At 63.3% G+C, this 16240-nt stretch overlaps 1 protein-coding gene across 1 annotated transcript in view; it reads right to left on the bottom strand.

Moving 5' to 3' along the window:
• Positions 1-22: 22 nt before the first annotated feature.
• Positions 23-16240, bottom strand: part of LOC102088467 (EVI5-like protein) — a 28802-nt gene continuing 12584 nt past the window's right edge. Inside the window, exons 11-21 of the mRNA XM_065043795.1 lie at positions 15521-15574; positions 14553-14585; positions 11677-11817; positions 10293-10409; positions 9331-9468; positions 8540-8737; positions 6955-6995; positions 6302-6407; positions 3030-3125; positions 2453-2548; positions 23-1904 (exon numbers count right to left, since the gene is read on the bottom strand). Coding sequence (XP_064899867.1) covers positions 1593-1904; positions 2453-2548; positions 3030-3125; positions 6302-6407; positions 6955-6995; positions 8540-8737; positions 9331-9468; positions 10293-10409; positions 11677-11817; positions 14553-14585; positions 15521-15574 — 1332 coding nt within the window. The 3' untranslated portion in view covers positions 23-1592. The remainder of the gene's footprint in view (positions 1905-2452; positions 2549-3029; positions 3126-6301; positions 6408-6954; positions 6996-8539; positions 8738-9330; positions 9469-10292; positions 10410-11676; positions 11818-14552; positions 14586-15520; positions 15575-16240) is intronic.

The raw sequence follows: 16240 nt of genomic DNA on the forward strand, positions 1-16240 counted from the left end.
GGTGAATTGGAGGCGCTTTGGGTCTGTCTGTCCCACTGTCTGTATTTCTGTCCCAGTACAAACAGCAGTTTGGTGGCGGGGGGGGGGGGGGGTGTTTGGGATCCACTCCCAGTGTCAGGACCCCCCCCAAACGCCCAGGATCGGGCCCCTCTGTGGGGATCGGGGGCATCCAGGGAGGCAGGATCCACCGCTCAGGGATCCAGTGGCTTCCTGGGCCTCCCCAGGGGGTGGATGCGGCTGTTTGGGATCCGGGGGGATCTTGGGGTCCCCTGGGGGGTGCAGAATCCACTGCTCAGGGATCCACTGGGGCTCGGGATCCACGGGGGTGAAGAATCCGCCCTTTGGGATCTGCTTGGGCCTTGGGATCTCCCCCAGTATAGGATCCATCACAGGGATCCAGTGGGCCCTTGGGATCCCCCCTGGTACAGGATCCATCACAGGGATCCAGTGGGCCCGTGGGATCCCCCCTGGTACAGGATCCATCACAGGGATCCAGTGGGACCCTGGGATCCCCCCTGGTACAGGATCCATCACAGGGATCCAGTGGGCCCGTGGGATCCCCCCCCCGGTACAGGATCCATCACAGGGATCCAGTGGGCCCATGGGGTCCCCCCAGGTGCAGGACCCACCACAGGGATCCAGTGGGGCCTGGAGATCCCCCGTGGGATCAATGCAGTTGTTTGGGATCCAGTGGCTCTTGGAATCCCCTACAGGATTGATCTCCGGGAGATCCAGCAGGTCTCAGGATGCACAGGGGTGCCGGATCCACCCTTTTTGGATCTGCTGGGTCCTTGGGATCCCCTGGGGGTGCAGGATCCAGCCCAGGGATCCGGAGGGTCACTGGGATCCCCTGGGGCGCATGAATCCACATCAGGGACCCAGTAGATCCCTGGAACCCCACAGGGGGTGCAGGATCCGTCTCTGGGATCCAGTTGGTCAATGGGATCCACGGGGGCTGCGGGATCCATCTCAGGGATCCAGTGGGGCCCAGAGATCCCCAGTGGGATCGAGGCAGCTGTTTGGGATCCAGTGGCACTCAGGGTCCCCCAGGGGTTCAGGATCCATCACAGGGATCCAGGGGGTCCTTGGGACCCCCCCATGGGATCGATGCAGCTGTTTGGGATCCAGCGGGTCCCGGGATCCTCTGGGGATCGATCCAGCGCTTGGGGCAGACCCAGAGCTGTGACCTTGACCTTGGGTGACCCTCAGTGTCCCCTCATGACCCCTGAGGGTCCTCAGGGTCCCCCGGGGTCTGTGGGTGTCCCCTAATGTCCCCTGGGAGCTGTGGGTGTCCTCAGTGTCCCCTCATGTCCCTCAGTGCCCTCTGAATGTCCCCTGGGTGTCCCCTCAGTGTCCCCAGGTTGTCCCCTGGTTGTCATAGGGCTGGCAGGTCCCCCATGGGTCAGTGGTGGCCCCTTGGGCTGTCACCGCTGTCCCCTGATGTCCCCTTGGTCTTGCTGGTGGCTGCTGTCCCCCGATGTCCCCAAGGGTCACGGTGCCACAGGTGTCCCCTCAGTCTTGCTGTCCCCTGATGTCCCCCAAGGGTCACGGTGCTGCAGGTGTCCTCTCAGTTTCACTGTCCCCGATGTCTCTCAACCTCGCTGTCCCCTGATGTCCCCAAGGGTCATGGTGCTGCGTGTCCCCTCAGTCTTGATGTCCCCGATGTCTTTGACATCCCCTTGGTCTTGATGTCTCCGGTGTCCCCAAGGGTCACGGTGCTGCAGGTGTCCCCTCAGCCTCGCTGTCGCTGCTGTCACCAATGTCCCCCATGTCCCCGAGGTCCTGATGTCCCCGTGGGCGAAGGGCGGCAGCTCGTCATCCGAGGAGCCCAGCGAGTCCTCGTCCCCAAGCCGTGTCCCCAAGGCCACCGCCCCAAAGGGCAGGGGGCCCCGCAGCAGCCGGATCTGCGGGGACAGGGACATGGGGACACCCGAATGATGGGACAAAGGACATGGGGACACAATGGGTGATGGGACAAGGGGACATGGGGACACTGGGGGTGACGGGACAAAGGACACCAGGGGTGATGGGACAAGGAGACAGCGACATGGGGACACCAGAGGTGGTGGGACAAGGGAATGGGGACATGCGGACACTGGGAGTGATGGGACAAGGGGATGGGACACTGGGGGTGATGGGACAAGGGACATGGGGACATGGGGACACTGGGAGTGATGGGACAAGGGGATGGGGACACTGGGGTGATGGACAAGGGACATGGGGACAAAGGGACACCAGGGGTGATGGGACAAGGGAATGGGGACACTGGAGGTGGTGGGACAAGGGAATTGGGGACATGGGACACTGGGAGTGATGGGACAAGGGAATGGGGACACTGGGGGTGATGGGACAAGGGACATGGGGACAAAGGGACACCAGGGGTGATGGGACAGGCCCAGGTGACACTGTGGGCGATGTGACAGGCCCAGGTGACACCGTGTTGTCCCCTCACCTCGGCCTTGAGCTCCTCGATGTGGCCCTTGAGCTGCCGGATGTACTGGGCGGCGTCCGAGTGGTCGAGCTGGCCCTGGAGCAGCCCCTCCTCACGCTGGGGACAAGGGACACGGCCCCCCTGTCACCTCCTGTCCCCATGTCACTTCCCATCCTCCCATGTTCCCCCTCTGTCCCCATGTCTGAGTGGTCGAGCAGCCCTGGAGCAGCCTCTCCTCGCACTGGGGACAAGGGACACGGTCCCCCTGTCACCTCCCTGTCACCTCAGCACCTCTGTCACCCCCCATGTCACCTGGATCTCCAGCTCTGCCAGGGCCACCGGACTGTCCCCTGTCCCCCTGTCACCCCCCGTGCCACCGTGTCCCCTTGTCCCCCTTGTCTCTTGCTCCCCTGCCACCCCCCTGTTCCCGTGTCACCTCCATGTGCTCCCTGGTGTCCCCCATGTCCCCCTGTGTCACCTGGATCTCCAGCTCAGCCATGGCTGCCAGTCTGTTGCCCTGTGTCCCCTTGTTCCCCCATGTCCCCCTGTCCCCCCCATGTCCCCATGTACCCCCATGTCCCCCCATGTCCCCTGTCACCTGGATCTCCAGCTCGGCCACTCTCTGCCGCAGTTCGGCCACGGCCGCCAGACTCTCGGCCTCACGCAGCCGCACGGCCAGGACCTCCTCCTTGCTCTGGGGACACAAGTGTCACCTGTGTCACCTCCCTGCCCACCCCCCCACCACAGCCAGGACCTCCTCCTTGCTCTGGGGACACAAGTGTCACCTGTGTCACCTCCATGCCCACCCCCCCACCACAGCCAGGACCTCCTCCTTGCTCTGGGGACACAAGTGTCACCCATGTCACCTCCCTGCCCACCCCCCCACCACAGCCAGGACCTCCTCCTTGCTCTGGGGACACAAGTGTCACCCATGTCACCTCCCTGCCCACCCCCCCACCACAGCCAGGACCTCCTCCTTGCTCTGGGGACACAAGTGTCACCCATGTCACCTCCCTGCCCACCCCCCCACCACAGCCAGGACCTCCTCCTTGCTCTGGGGACACAGGTGTCACCTGTGTCACCTCCCTGCCCACCCCCCCACCACAGCCAGGACCTCCTCCTTGCTCTGGGGACACAAGTGTCACCTGTGTCACCTCCATGCCCACCCCCCCCACCACAGCCAGGACCTCCTCCTTGCTCTGGGGACACAGGTGTCACCCATGTCACCTCCCTGCCCACCCCCCCCCACCACAGCCAGGACCTCCTCCTTGCTCTGGGGACACAAGTGTCACCTGTGTCACCTCCCTGCCCACCCCCCCCACCACAGCCAGGACCTCCTCCTTGCTCTGGGGACACAGGTGTCACCTGTGTCACCTCCATGCCCACCCCCCCCACCACAGCCAGGACCTCCTCCTTGCTCTGGGGACACAAGTGTCACCTGTGTCACCCCCCTGCCCACCACCCCCTGCCCAGCCAGGACCTCCTCCTTGCTCTGGGGACACAAGTGTCACCTGTGTCACCTCCATGCCCACCCCCCCCACCACAGCCAGGACCTCCTCCTTGCTCTGGGGACACAAGTGTCACCTGTGTCACCTCCCTGCCCACCCCCCACCACAGCCAGGACCTCCTCCTTGCTGTGGGGACACAAGTGTCACCTGTGTCACCTCCATGCCCACCCCCCCACCACAGCCAGGACCTCCTCCTTGCTCTGGGGACACAAGTGTCACCTGTGTCACCTCCATGCCCACCCCCCCCCACCACAGCCAGGACCTCCTTCTTGCTCTGGGGACACAAGTGTCACCTGTGTCACCTCCCTGCCCACCCCCCCCACCACAGCCAGGACCTCCTCCTTGCTCTGGGGACACAAGTGTCACCTGTGTCACCTCCATGCCCACCCCCCCCACCACAGCCAGGACCTCCTTCTTGCTCTGGGGACACAAGTGTCACCTGTGTCACCTCCCTGCCCACCCCCCCCACCACAACCTCCTCCTTGCTCTGGGGACACAGGTGTCACCTGTGTCACCTCCCTGCCCACCCCCCCCACCACAGCCCAGGACCTCCTCCTTGCTCTGGGGACACAAGTGTCCACCTGTGTCACCTCCCTGCCCACCCCCCCCACCACAGCCAGGACCTCCTCCTTGCTCTGGGGACACAAGTGTCACCTGTGTCACCTCCCTGCCCACCCCCCCACCAGAGCCACGGTACCTCCTCCTTGCTCTGGGGACACAAGTGTCACCTGTGTCACCTCCCTGCCCACCCCCCCCACCACAGCCAGGACCTCCTCCTTGCTCTGGGGACACAAGTGTCACCCTTTGGTCACCTCCCTGCCCACCCCCCCCACCACAGCCAGGACCTCCTCCTTGCTCTGGGGACACAAGTGTCACCTGTGTCACCTCCCTGCCCACCCCCCCACCAGAGCCAGGACCTCCTCCTTGCTCTGGGGACACAGGTGTCACCTGTGTCACCTCCCTGCTCACCCCCCCCCACCACAGCCAGGACCTCCTCCTTGCTCTGGGGACACAAGTGTCACCTGTGTCACCTCCCTGCCCACCCCCCCCACCACAGCCAGGACCTCCTCCTTGCTCTGGGGACACAAGGTGTCACCTGTGTCACCTCCCTGCCCACCCCCCCACCACAGCCAGGACCTCCTCCTTGCTCTGGGGACACAAGTGTCACCTGTGTCACCTCCCTGCCCACCCCCCCCCACCACAGCCAGGACCTCCTCCTTGCTCTGGGGACACAAGTGTCACCTGTGTCACCTCCCTGCCCACCCCCCCCACCACAGCCAGGACCTCCTCCTTGCTCTGGGGACACAGGTGTCACCTGTGTCACCTCCCTGCCCACCCCCCCCACCACAGCCAGGACCTCCTCCTTGCTCTGGGGACACAAGTGTCACCTGTGTCACCTCCCTGCCCACCCCCCCACCACCACAGCCAGGACCTCCTCCTTGCTCTGGGGACACAGGTGTCACCTGTGTCACCTCCCTGCCCACCCCCCCACCACAGCCAGGACCTCCTCCTTGCTCTGGGGACACAAGTGTCACCTGTGTCACCTCCATGCCCACCCCCCCCCACCACAGCCAGGACCTCCTCCTTGCTCTGGGGACACAAGTGTCACCTGTGTCACCTCCATGCCCACCCCCCCCTGCCCAGCCAGGACCTCCTCCTTGCTCTGGGGACACAAGTGTCACCTGTGTCACCTCCCTGCCCACCCCCCACCACAGCCAGGACCTCCTCCTTGCTCTGGGGACACAAGTGTCACCTGTGTCACCCCCCTGCCCACCCCCCCACCACAGCCAGGACCTCCTCCTTGCTCTGGGGACACATGTGCCCACCTGCCCACCCCAGCCCTGGGGACAAGGGGACATAGGGGGACAGTGGGTGGAGGGGACGTGGGGACATGGAGGGGACATGGGGACCCCAATGGAGGGGACACGGGGACACTGGGAGGGGACAATGTGATCTATAGGAGGGGACAAGGGGACACTACAGAGGGGACATGTGGACACTGGGACCCCACCGGAGGGGACATGGGGACACTGGGAACCCATGGGAGGGGACACAGGGACACTATAGAGGGGACATGGGGACAATGTGGGAAGGGACAAGGGGACATGGAGACACTGTGGGAAGGGACATGGGGACACTAAGAGGGGACATGGGGACACGGGGACACTGTGGGAAGGGCTGTGGCTGGGGACAGTGATGTCCCCACAGGAGGGGACAGGGGTGTCCCCATGGAGGGCACAACGGTGACACCAGGGGATGGTCTGTGGGTGCCCCAGGGGAGGTGACCAGGGTGTCCCTGTGTGTCCCCAGTGAGTTGCCAGAGGTGTCCCCGAATGTCCCCAGATGTCCACAAGTGTCCCACCTTGCACTGGGCCTCGGCGTGTTTGCGGTGGCTCTCACTGAGCTGCGCCTGCAGCCCCTGCGCCTGTGTCACCGTCACCCCGCAGCTGCTCCTGCAGGAGGTGACCCTGTGGGGACGCCAGAGACACCGTCACCCTGTCACTGTGTCACCGTTACCCTGTCACTGTGTCACCGTCACCCGCAGCTGCTCCTGCAGGAGGTGACCCTGTGGGGACACCAGAGACACCGTCACCCTGTCACTGTGTCACCGTTACCCTGTCACTGTGTCACTGTCACCCACAGCTGTTCCTGCAGGAGGTGACCCTGTGGGGACACTGGTGACACCGTCACCCTGTCACTGTGTCACCGTTACCCTGTCACTGTGTCACTGTCACCCACAGCTGCTCCTGCAGGAGGTGACCCTGTGGGGACACCAGAGACACCGTCACCCTGTCACTGTGTCACCGTTACCCTGTCACTGTGTCACTGTCACCCACAGCTGCTCCTGCAGGAGGTGACCCTGTGGGGACACCAGAGACACCGTCACCCTGTCACTGTGTCACCGTTACCCTGTCACTGTGTCACTGTCACCCACAGCTGCTCCTGCAGGAGGTGACCCTGTGGGGACACCAGAGACACTGTCACCCTGTCACTGTGTCACCGTTACCCTGTCACTGTGTCACCGTCACCCGCAGCTGCTCCTGCAGGAGGTGACCCTGTGGGGACACCAGAGACACCGTCACCCTGTCACTGTGTCACCGTTACCCTGTCACTGTGTCACTGTCACCCACAGCTGCTCCTGCAGGAGGTGACCCTGTGGGGACACTGGTGACACCGTCACCCTGTCACTGTGTCACCGTTACCCTGTCACTGTGTCACTGTCACCCACAGCTGCTCCTGCAGGAGGTGACCCTGTGGGGACACCAGAGACACCGTCACCCTGTCACTGTGTCACCGTTACCCTGTCACTGTGTCACTGTCACCCACAGCTGCTCCTGCAGGAGGTGACCCTGTGGGGACACCAGAGACACCGTCACCCTGTCACTGTGTCACTGTCACCCACAGCTGTTCCTGCAGGAGGTGACCCTATGGGGACACCAGAGACACCGTCACCCTGTCACTGTGTCACCATTACCCTGTCACTGTGTCACTGTCACCCACAGCTGTTCCTGCAGGAGGTGACCCTGTGGGGACACCAGAGACACCGTCACCCTGTCACTGTGTCACCATTACCCTGTCACTGTGTCACTGTCACCCACAGCTGTTCCTGCAGGAGGTGACCCTGTGGGGACACCAGAGACACCGTCACCCTGTCACTGTGTCACTGTCACTGGGTCACTGTCACCCACAGCTGCTCCTGCAGGTGACCCTGTGGGGACACCAAAGTCACTGGCACCCCCTGGCATCCCCTGCCCAGTCCCTCCCAGTGCTCCCAGTCTCCCCGAGCTGAGCCCCCAGTCCCTCCCAGTGCTCCCAGTCCCTCCCAGTTCCCCCAACTGAGTCCCCAGTCCCTCCCAGTGCTCCCAGTCCCTCCCAGTCCCCATAGCTGAGCTCCCAGTCCCTCCCAGTTCCCCCAGTCCATCCCAGTGCTCCCAGTTCCCTGAGCTGAGTCCCCAGTCCCTCCCAGTGCTCCCAGTGCCCCCAGCTGAGCTCCCAGTCCCTCCCAGTTCCCCCAGCTGAGCTCCAAGTCCCTCCCAGTGCACCAAGTCCCTCCCAGTGCTCCCAGTCCCCCCAGCTGAGCTCTCAGTCCCTCCCAGTGCTCCAAGTCCCTCCCAGTCCCCCCCAGTGCTCCCAGTCCTCCCAGCTGAGCTCCCAGTCCCTCCCAGTGCTCCCAGTCCCTCCCAGTGCTCCCAGTCCCCACAGCTGAGCCCCCAGTCCCTCCCAGTGCTCCCAGTCCCTCCTAGTCCCCCCAGCCGAGCCCCCAGTCCCTCCCAGTTCCCCCAGTCCCTCCCAGTGCTCCCAGTGCCCCCAGCTGAGCTCCCAGTCCCTCCCAGTTCCCCCAGCTGAGCTCCAAGTCCCTCCCAGTGCTCCCAGTCCCTCCCAGTGCTCCCAGTCCCTCCCAGTTCCCCCCAGTGCTCCCAGTCCCCACAGCTGAGCCCCCAGTCCCTCCCAGTGCTCCCAGTCCCTCCCAGTCCCCCCAGCTGACCCCCAGTCCCTCCCAGTGCTCCCAGTCCCTCCAGCTGAGCCCCCAGTCCCTCCCAGTCCCCCCAGCTGACCCCCAGTCCCTCCCAGTGCTCCCAGTCCCTCCCAGTTTGCCCACCTGTGTCTCCAGCTGCAGCAGCCGCACGCGCAGCCCCCGCAGCTGCCCCTGGGCCTGCGCCTCCCGCAGCCGCGCGGCCACGAGCGCCCGCTGCAGCGCGGTGACGTCCCGCAGCGCCGTGACATCCTGCAGCTCGGTGACGTCCTGCAGCGCCGGGTCCCCCTGAAGCGCCGGGACGTCCCGCAGCTCGGTGACGTCCTGAAACACAGTGACATCCCGCAGCGCGGTGACACCCTGTGATGCGGTGATGTCCTGCGACGCGGTGACGTCCCGCAGCGCCCCGGGGGCTTTCCCACCCCAGTGTCAGTGTCCACCAGAGGGGACATGGTGGGGACATGGGTGGCAGGGAGGGGACCCAGGAGATGGCAGGGGACCCAGGTGTTGGGACAAGGTGGCCAGGAGGGAACCCAGGCGTCCAGGAGGGGAGCCAGGCGTTCGGGAGGGACCCAGGAGTCCAGGAGCGAACCCAGGCGTCCAGGGGGGACCCAGGTGTCCAGGAGGGGACCCAGGCATCCGGGAGGGGACCCAGGTGTTGCGGGGGGGACACCCAGGCATGTGGAGGGGACCCAGGCGTCCAGGAGGGACCCAGGCGTTCGGGAGGGGACCCAGGTGTTGGGGGGGACACACCCAGGCATGTGGAGGGGACCCAGGCGTCCATAGAGGACCCAGATATCCAGGAGGGACCCAGGTATCCAGGAGGGACCCAGGCGTCCAGGAGGGGACCCAGGCGTCCAGGAGGGACCCAGGCATCCGGGAGGGGACCCAGGCATCTGGGAGGGATCCAGGTGTACCTGCCAGGTGTCACTGAGGTCCCTGAGCTGCTGCTGCAGCTGCGCCAGCGACTGGGCGGCCTCGGCCTCGCGCAGCCCCAGCGCCTGCAGCTCCTCCTGCAGCCGCAGCAGCGGAGCCTCCCCGGGCAGCGTGCTCTGCTGCGGGGACAGTGGGGACATCAGGGGACAGTCGGGACAGGGGACAGCAGGGACAGGGGACACGGGGACAGGGGACACGGGGACAGCAGGGGACAGGAGACACAGGGACAGCAGGGGACATGGGGACACAGGGACAGCAGGGGACAGCAGGGAGATCAGGGGACAGCAGGGACAGGGACAGCAGGGACACAAGGAGATCAGGGGACAGCGGGGGACAGGGGACACAGGGACAGCAGGGGACAGCAGGGAGATCAGGGGACAGCAGGGACAGGGACAGCAGGGACAGGGACAGCAGGGACACAAGGAGATCAGGGGACAGCCGGGGACAGGGGACAGGGGGACAGCAGGGGACAGCAGGGACACAGGGCGATCAGGGGACAGCTGGGACAGGGGACAGCAGGGACAGGGGACATGGCAACAGCAGCAGGGACACAGGGAGATCGGGGACGGCTGGGTACAGCAGAGGACATGGGGACAGGGGACACAGGGACAGCAGGGGACACCCAGGGCAGCCCCAGCAGTGGAACCTCCCCAGGCAGTGCGCTCTGCTGCGGGGACATTGGGGACAGCAGGGGACATCAGGACTGTCCCCATCCCCAGGGCCACATATGGGTCCCTCCCTGTCCCCAAACCCACTTTTATGACACTCCCTGTCCCCAGGGCCACTCGTGGGTCATCCCCCCTGCCCCATCCCCAAGGCCACTCATGGGTCCCTCCCTGTCCCCAGGGCCACTTGTGGGTCCCTTCCTGTCCCCAAACCCCCTCGTGTGACCCTCCCTGTCCCCAGGGCCACTCATGGGTCCCTCCCGGTCCCCGTGTGTCACCTTCTCGAGCAGCCCCAGGCGGTGCTGGAGCTGCCGCAGCTGCCCCCGGCTCTCGCTCTCCCGCAGCCGCGAGCGCTGCAGCTCCGACTGCAGCCGCGACACCAGCTCCGCGTCACCCTGTCACCAAAACACAGCATTGTCACCGAGGGTCACTGTCCCCAAGGCAGGTCGGGACACCAGGGGACAGCAGGGGGGATGCCAGGGGACAGTTGGGGACACCTCGGACACTTGGGGACACGAGGGGATGTCTGGGGATACCTGGTGACACCTGGGGACATCAGGGGACACCTGGGGACTCTTGGGGACACCTGGGACATGAAGGGATACCTGGGGACTCCTGGGGACATCTGGAGACACCTGGGGACACCAGGGGATGCCTGAGGACACCTCAGATGCTTAGGGACAGCTGGGACAGCAGGGGACAGCTGAGGACACCTGGGGATGCCTGGGGAGATCAGAGAACACCTGGGGACGCCTGGAACATCTGGGGACTCTTGGGGACACCAGGGGACATCAGGGAACGCCTGGAGACAGCTGGGACTGCTGGGGACACACCTCAGACACTTGGGGACACCTGGGGCAGCTGGGGACAGCTGGGACACAAGGGGATGCCTGGGCATGCCTGGGTAAACCCTGGGGACATCAGGGGACAGCTGGGGATGCCTGGGGACACCTGAGGACATCAGGGGACAGCTGGGGATGCCTGGGGACACCTGGAGTCACCTGAGGACATCAAGAGACACCAGGGAACACCTGGGACATCTGGGGACACCTGAGGACATCAAGGGACACCAGGGAATACCTGGGACATCTGGGGACACCTGAGGACATCAAGGGACACCAGGGAATACCTGGGACATCTGGGGACACCTGAGGACACCTGGAACATCTGGGGCACTTGGGGACACCAGGGGACATTAGGGGATGCCTGGGGACACACCTCAGACACTTGGACTTGAGGGGACACCAGGGGACACCAGGGGATGCCTGGGGACACCAGGAGTCACCTGAGGACATCAGGAGACACCAGGGAACACCTGGGACATCTGGGGACACCTGAGGACATCAGGGGACACCAGGAGATGCCTGAGGACATCAGGGGACACCGGGAAACACCTGGAACATCTGGGGACACTTGGGGACACCAGGGGACATTAGGGGATGCCTGGGGACACACCTCAGACACTTGGACATGAGGGGACAGCTGGGACACCTGGGGACACCAGGAGATGCTTGGGGATGCCCGAGGACATTAGGGGACACCTGGGGACATCAGGGGACACCAGGGGATGCCTGGGGATGTCAGGGGATGTCAGAGGATGCCTGGGGGTGCCTGGGGACACCAGGGGACACCTGGGGACACGAGGGGACGCGTGTGCCGCACCTGCTGTCCCTGCAGCTGGCGGATGGTGCTCTGTGCGCGCTGCAGGTTCTGGGTGGCCGAGCTGCACTTCTGCTTGGCCACCGCCAGCTCCCGCCGGATCACGTCGTTCTGCTCGGCCTCCTGCGCGCGTGTCACCTGGCCCTGGGGACACGGGGACACCGCCGGGGACATGGGGACACCGCTGGGGACACGGGGACACGGCCGGGGACACGGGGACATAGGGACACTGCCAGGGACACTGCTGGGGACATGGGGACACCGCTGAGGACAGGGGGACACCGCCAGGGACACCACCGGGGACACTGGGGACACCAGAGGGTACACCGCCAGGGACACAGGGATACCATTGGGGACACAGGGACACCACCGGGGACACCACCGAGGACATGGGGACACCAGAGGGTACACCGCCAGGGACACAGGGATACCATTGGGGACACAGGGACACCACTGGCGACACCGCCAGGGACATGGGGACACCGCTGAGGACACGGGGACATCGCCAGGGACACCGCCGGGGACATGGGGACATGACTAGGGACACAGCGACATGACTAGGGACACATGGACACCACTGGGGACATGGGGACACCACCAGGGACACCACCGGGGACACTGGGGACACCAGAGGGTACACCGCCAGGGACACAGGGATACCATTGGGGACAGAGGGACACCATCGGGGACACCACCGGGGACATGGGAACACCACCGGGGACACAGGGACACCGCTGGGGACATGGGGACACCGCCAGGGACACGGGGACACTGCCAGGGACACAGGGACATAGGGACACTGCCAGGGACACCGCCGGGGACATGGGGACATGACTAGGGACACGGCGACATGACTAGGGACACAGGGACACCACCGGGGACATGGGGACACCACCAGGGACATGGGGACATGAGGACACCACTGGGGACACGGGGACACCATCAGGGACACTGGGGACACCAGAGGGTACACCGCCAGGGACATGGGGACACCACCAGGGACACGGGGACACCATCGGGGACACAGGGATACTATTGGGGACACAGGGATACCATTGGGGACACAGGGACACCACCGGCGACACCACTGGGGACATGGGGACACCGCCGGGGACATGGGGACACCAGTGGGGACAAGGAGGTGACACTGGGGACACGTCACCGAATCCATCTGGAACCCAGTTCTGAGCCCCCAGCTCACTGTGGGGGGACATGAGGTGACACTGGGTGATGATGGAGACATGAAGGTGACACTGGGGACAAGAGGGTGACACTGGGGACACGTCACTGAATCCATCTGGAACCCGGTTGTGAGCCCCCAGGTCACTGGGGGGGGACATGAGGTGACACTACGTGATGATGGGGACATGAAGGTGACACTGGGGACAAGAGGGTGACACTGGGGACATGTCACTGAATCCATCTGGAACCCGGTTGTGAGCCCCCAGGTCACTGGGTGGGGACATGAGGTGACACGGGATGATGATGGGGGCGTGAAGGTGACACTGGGGACAAGAGGGTGACACTGGGGACATGTCACTGAATCCATCTGGAACCCGGTTCTGAGCCCCCAGGTCACTGGGGGGGGACATGAGGTGACACTGGGTGATGATGGGGACATGAAGGTGACACTGGGGACAAGGGGGTGACACTGGGGACTAGGGGGTGACATTGGGGATGAAGAGGTGACACTGGGGACACGTCACTGAATCCATCCGGCACCTGGTTCTGAGCCCACAGCTCACTGTGGGGGGACATGAGGTGACACTGGGTGATGATGGGGACATGAAGGTGACACTGGGGACAAGAGGGTGACACTGGGGACACGTCACCGAATCCAGCTGGAACCCGGTTCTGAGCCCCCAGGTCACTGGGGGGGGGACATGAGGTGACACGGGATGATGATGGGGACATGAAGGTGACACTGGGGACAAGGGGGTGACACTGGGGACATGTCACTGAATCCATCTGGAACCCGGTTCTGAGCCCCCAGGTCACTGGGGGGGGACATGAGGTGACACTACGTGATGATGGGGACATGAAGGTGACACTGGGGACAAGGGGGTGACACTGGGGACAGTTGGGGACACATCATGAGATCCACCCGGTACCCAGTTCTGAGCCCCCGTGTCACTGCAGGGGGACATGGGGTGACACTGGGGGATGCTGGGGACAAGGGGGTGACAATGGGGACAAGGGGGTGACACCCAAAACGGGCCCCAAACCCCATTTTCCCCACCCCCCAAGGTGGGGAAGGGACGCGGGAGCCTCCGGAAAAGCAGCAAAGGGGTAAAATGAAGCAGAAAAGGGTCAAAAAGTGGAGGAAATGGGTTAAAATGAAGCGGAAAAGGGTTAAATTGAAACGGAAATGGGTTAAAACGAAGCAGAAAAGGGTTAAAAAGTGGCGGAAATGGGTTAAAATGAAGCAGAAAAGGGTGAAAATGAATCAGAAATGGGTTAAAACGAAGCGGGAAAAGGTTAAAAAGTGGCGGAAATGGGTTAAAATGAGGCGGAAAAGGGTTAAAATGGGGCGGAAAAGGGTTAAAATGAGGCGGAAAAAGGTTCAAATGAGGCGGAAATGGGTGAAAATGAAGCGGGAAAAGGTTAAAAAGCGGCGGAAATCGGTTGAAATGAATGAGAAATGGGTGAAAATGAAGCGGAAAAAGGTTCAAATGAATCAGAAATGGGTGGAAATGAAGCAGAAAAGGGTTAAAATGAAATGGAAATGGGTTAAAATGAATCAGAAATGGGGTAAAATGAAGCAGAAAAGGTAAAAAAGGACTGGAAAAATGTGAAAACGAAGTGGAAAAGGGTTAAAAAGTGGCAGAAAGGGGTTAAAACGAAGCAGAAAAGGGCAAAATAGTGCTTTTTGACGCTACCTGGATGAGGCGGTCGGCCAGGGCCGCGCTCTCCTGCGGCCAGAGAGAGGAGAGAGCAAGAGGAACCAGCTTAACGAGCTTAACGAGGAACCAGCTTAACGAGGAGCCGCGGAGGCACCCGGGGACCTTCCCGCGCCCCCGTTTTGGGGGGATTTCCCAAGATTTGGGCACTTTCCCCCCCTTTTTTGTCCCCACATTGAGCATCTTCCACCTCCTGGGGGCGGGAAATGATGAAACTGCTTGTTGGACCAAAATCGCCTTTTTTGGCCCCAAAGCGGTGCCGGGAGTTTCGGGGTGCAAAAGGGGGCTGGGGTTGCACCCATGGGTGCCCCCCCAGGGGATATTTTGGGTGCAGCTGGTTGGTTTGTGGGTGTCTTGGGGTGGTTTTGGGTGCAATCAGTGGGTTTTTGGGGTGAGCCAAGAGGTTTTGTGGGTGACTGGGGGGGTTTTGGGGTCCCCTGGGGGGGGGTTTGGGTGCCCCCGTGGGGGTTGGGGTGCCCCTCTGGGTGCACCCAGAGGGGTTTTAAGGGTGCCCTGGGTGGGATTTTGGGGGCTCCTGGTGTATTTTTGGGGTGCCCTGGAGGCTTTGGGGTCCCCTGGTGGGTTTTTGGGGTTCTCCAGGGTTTTTTTGGGGGCACCCTGGAGTGGTTTTGGGTGCACCCAGTGGATTTTTGGGGTCACCCAGTGGTCTTTTTTGGGGTGCCCCAGTGGTTTCTGGGGTTACCTGGGGGTTTTCTGGGGTCCCCAATTGGGTTTTAGGGGTGCCCTTGTATTTTTTGGGGTGCCCCAGTATCTTTCTTGGATCCCCCGTGGGGTTTTTGGGGTGCTCCGATGGTTTTTGGATGCACCCAGTGAGTTTTTGGGGAGCCCTGGGGGGATTTTGGGTGTCCTAGGGGGGTTTTGAGGTGTCCCCCCATGGTTTTTTGGGGTGCCCAGGTGTGTTTTTGGGGTGCCCGGGGGGGGTTTACCTTCTCCAGGGTCTCGATTCGCTGCTTGAGCAGCCGGTTCTCGGTGCGGAGCCGCTGGGGGGGCCAAAAATGGGGAGGAAAGAGTCAAACAAGCCCAAGTTGGGGACAAAGTGGCCCTGGGGACACATTAAGTGGCCTTGGGATGGGTCATGGTGGCCCCAGGACACCTTAGGTGGCCCCAGGATGGGACAAGGTGGCCCCAGGAATGGCCCAGGTGGCCTCAAGAAGGGATGAAGTGGCCCCAGGACACCTTAGGTGGCCCCAGAATGGGACAAGGTGGCCCCAGGACACCTTAAGTGGTCCCAGGGATGGACCAAGTGGCCCCAGGATGGGACAAAGTGGCCCCAGGACACCTTAGGTGGCCCCAGGATGGGACAAGGTGGCCCCAGGACACCTTAAGTGGTCCCAGGGATGGACCAGGTGGCCCCAGGGATGGGACAAAGTGGCCCTAGGACACCTCAGGTGGCCCCAGGGTGGCTTAGGTGGCACTAGGACAGCTTAGGTGGCCCCAAGAATGGCTCAGGTGGCCCCAGGGACGTGACAAAGTGGCCCCAGGGTGGCTTAGGTCACCCCAGGACAGCTTAGATGGCCCCAGGATGGGACAAAGTGGCCCCAGGACAGCTTAGGTGGCCCCAGGATGGGACAAAGTGACCCCAGGATGGGACAAAGTGGCCCCAGACCAGCTCAGGTGGCCCCAGGGATGGACCAGGTGGCCCCAGG

Source organism: Columba livia, chromosome 30 (genome assembly GCF_036013475.1).
Source record: "Columba livia isolate bColLiv1 breed racing homer chromosome 30, bColLiv1.pat.W.v2, whole genome shotgun sequence".
Taxonomy (NCBI): domain Eukaryota; kingdom Metazoa; phylum Chordata; class Aves; order Columbiformes; family Columbidae; genus Columba; species Columba livia.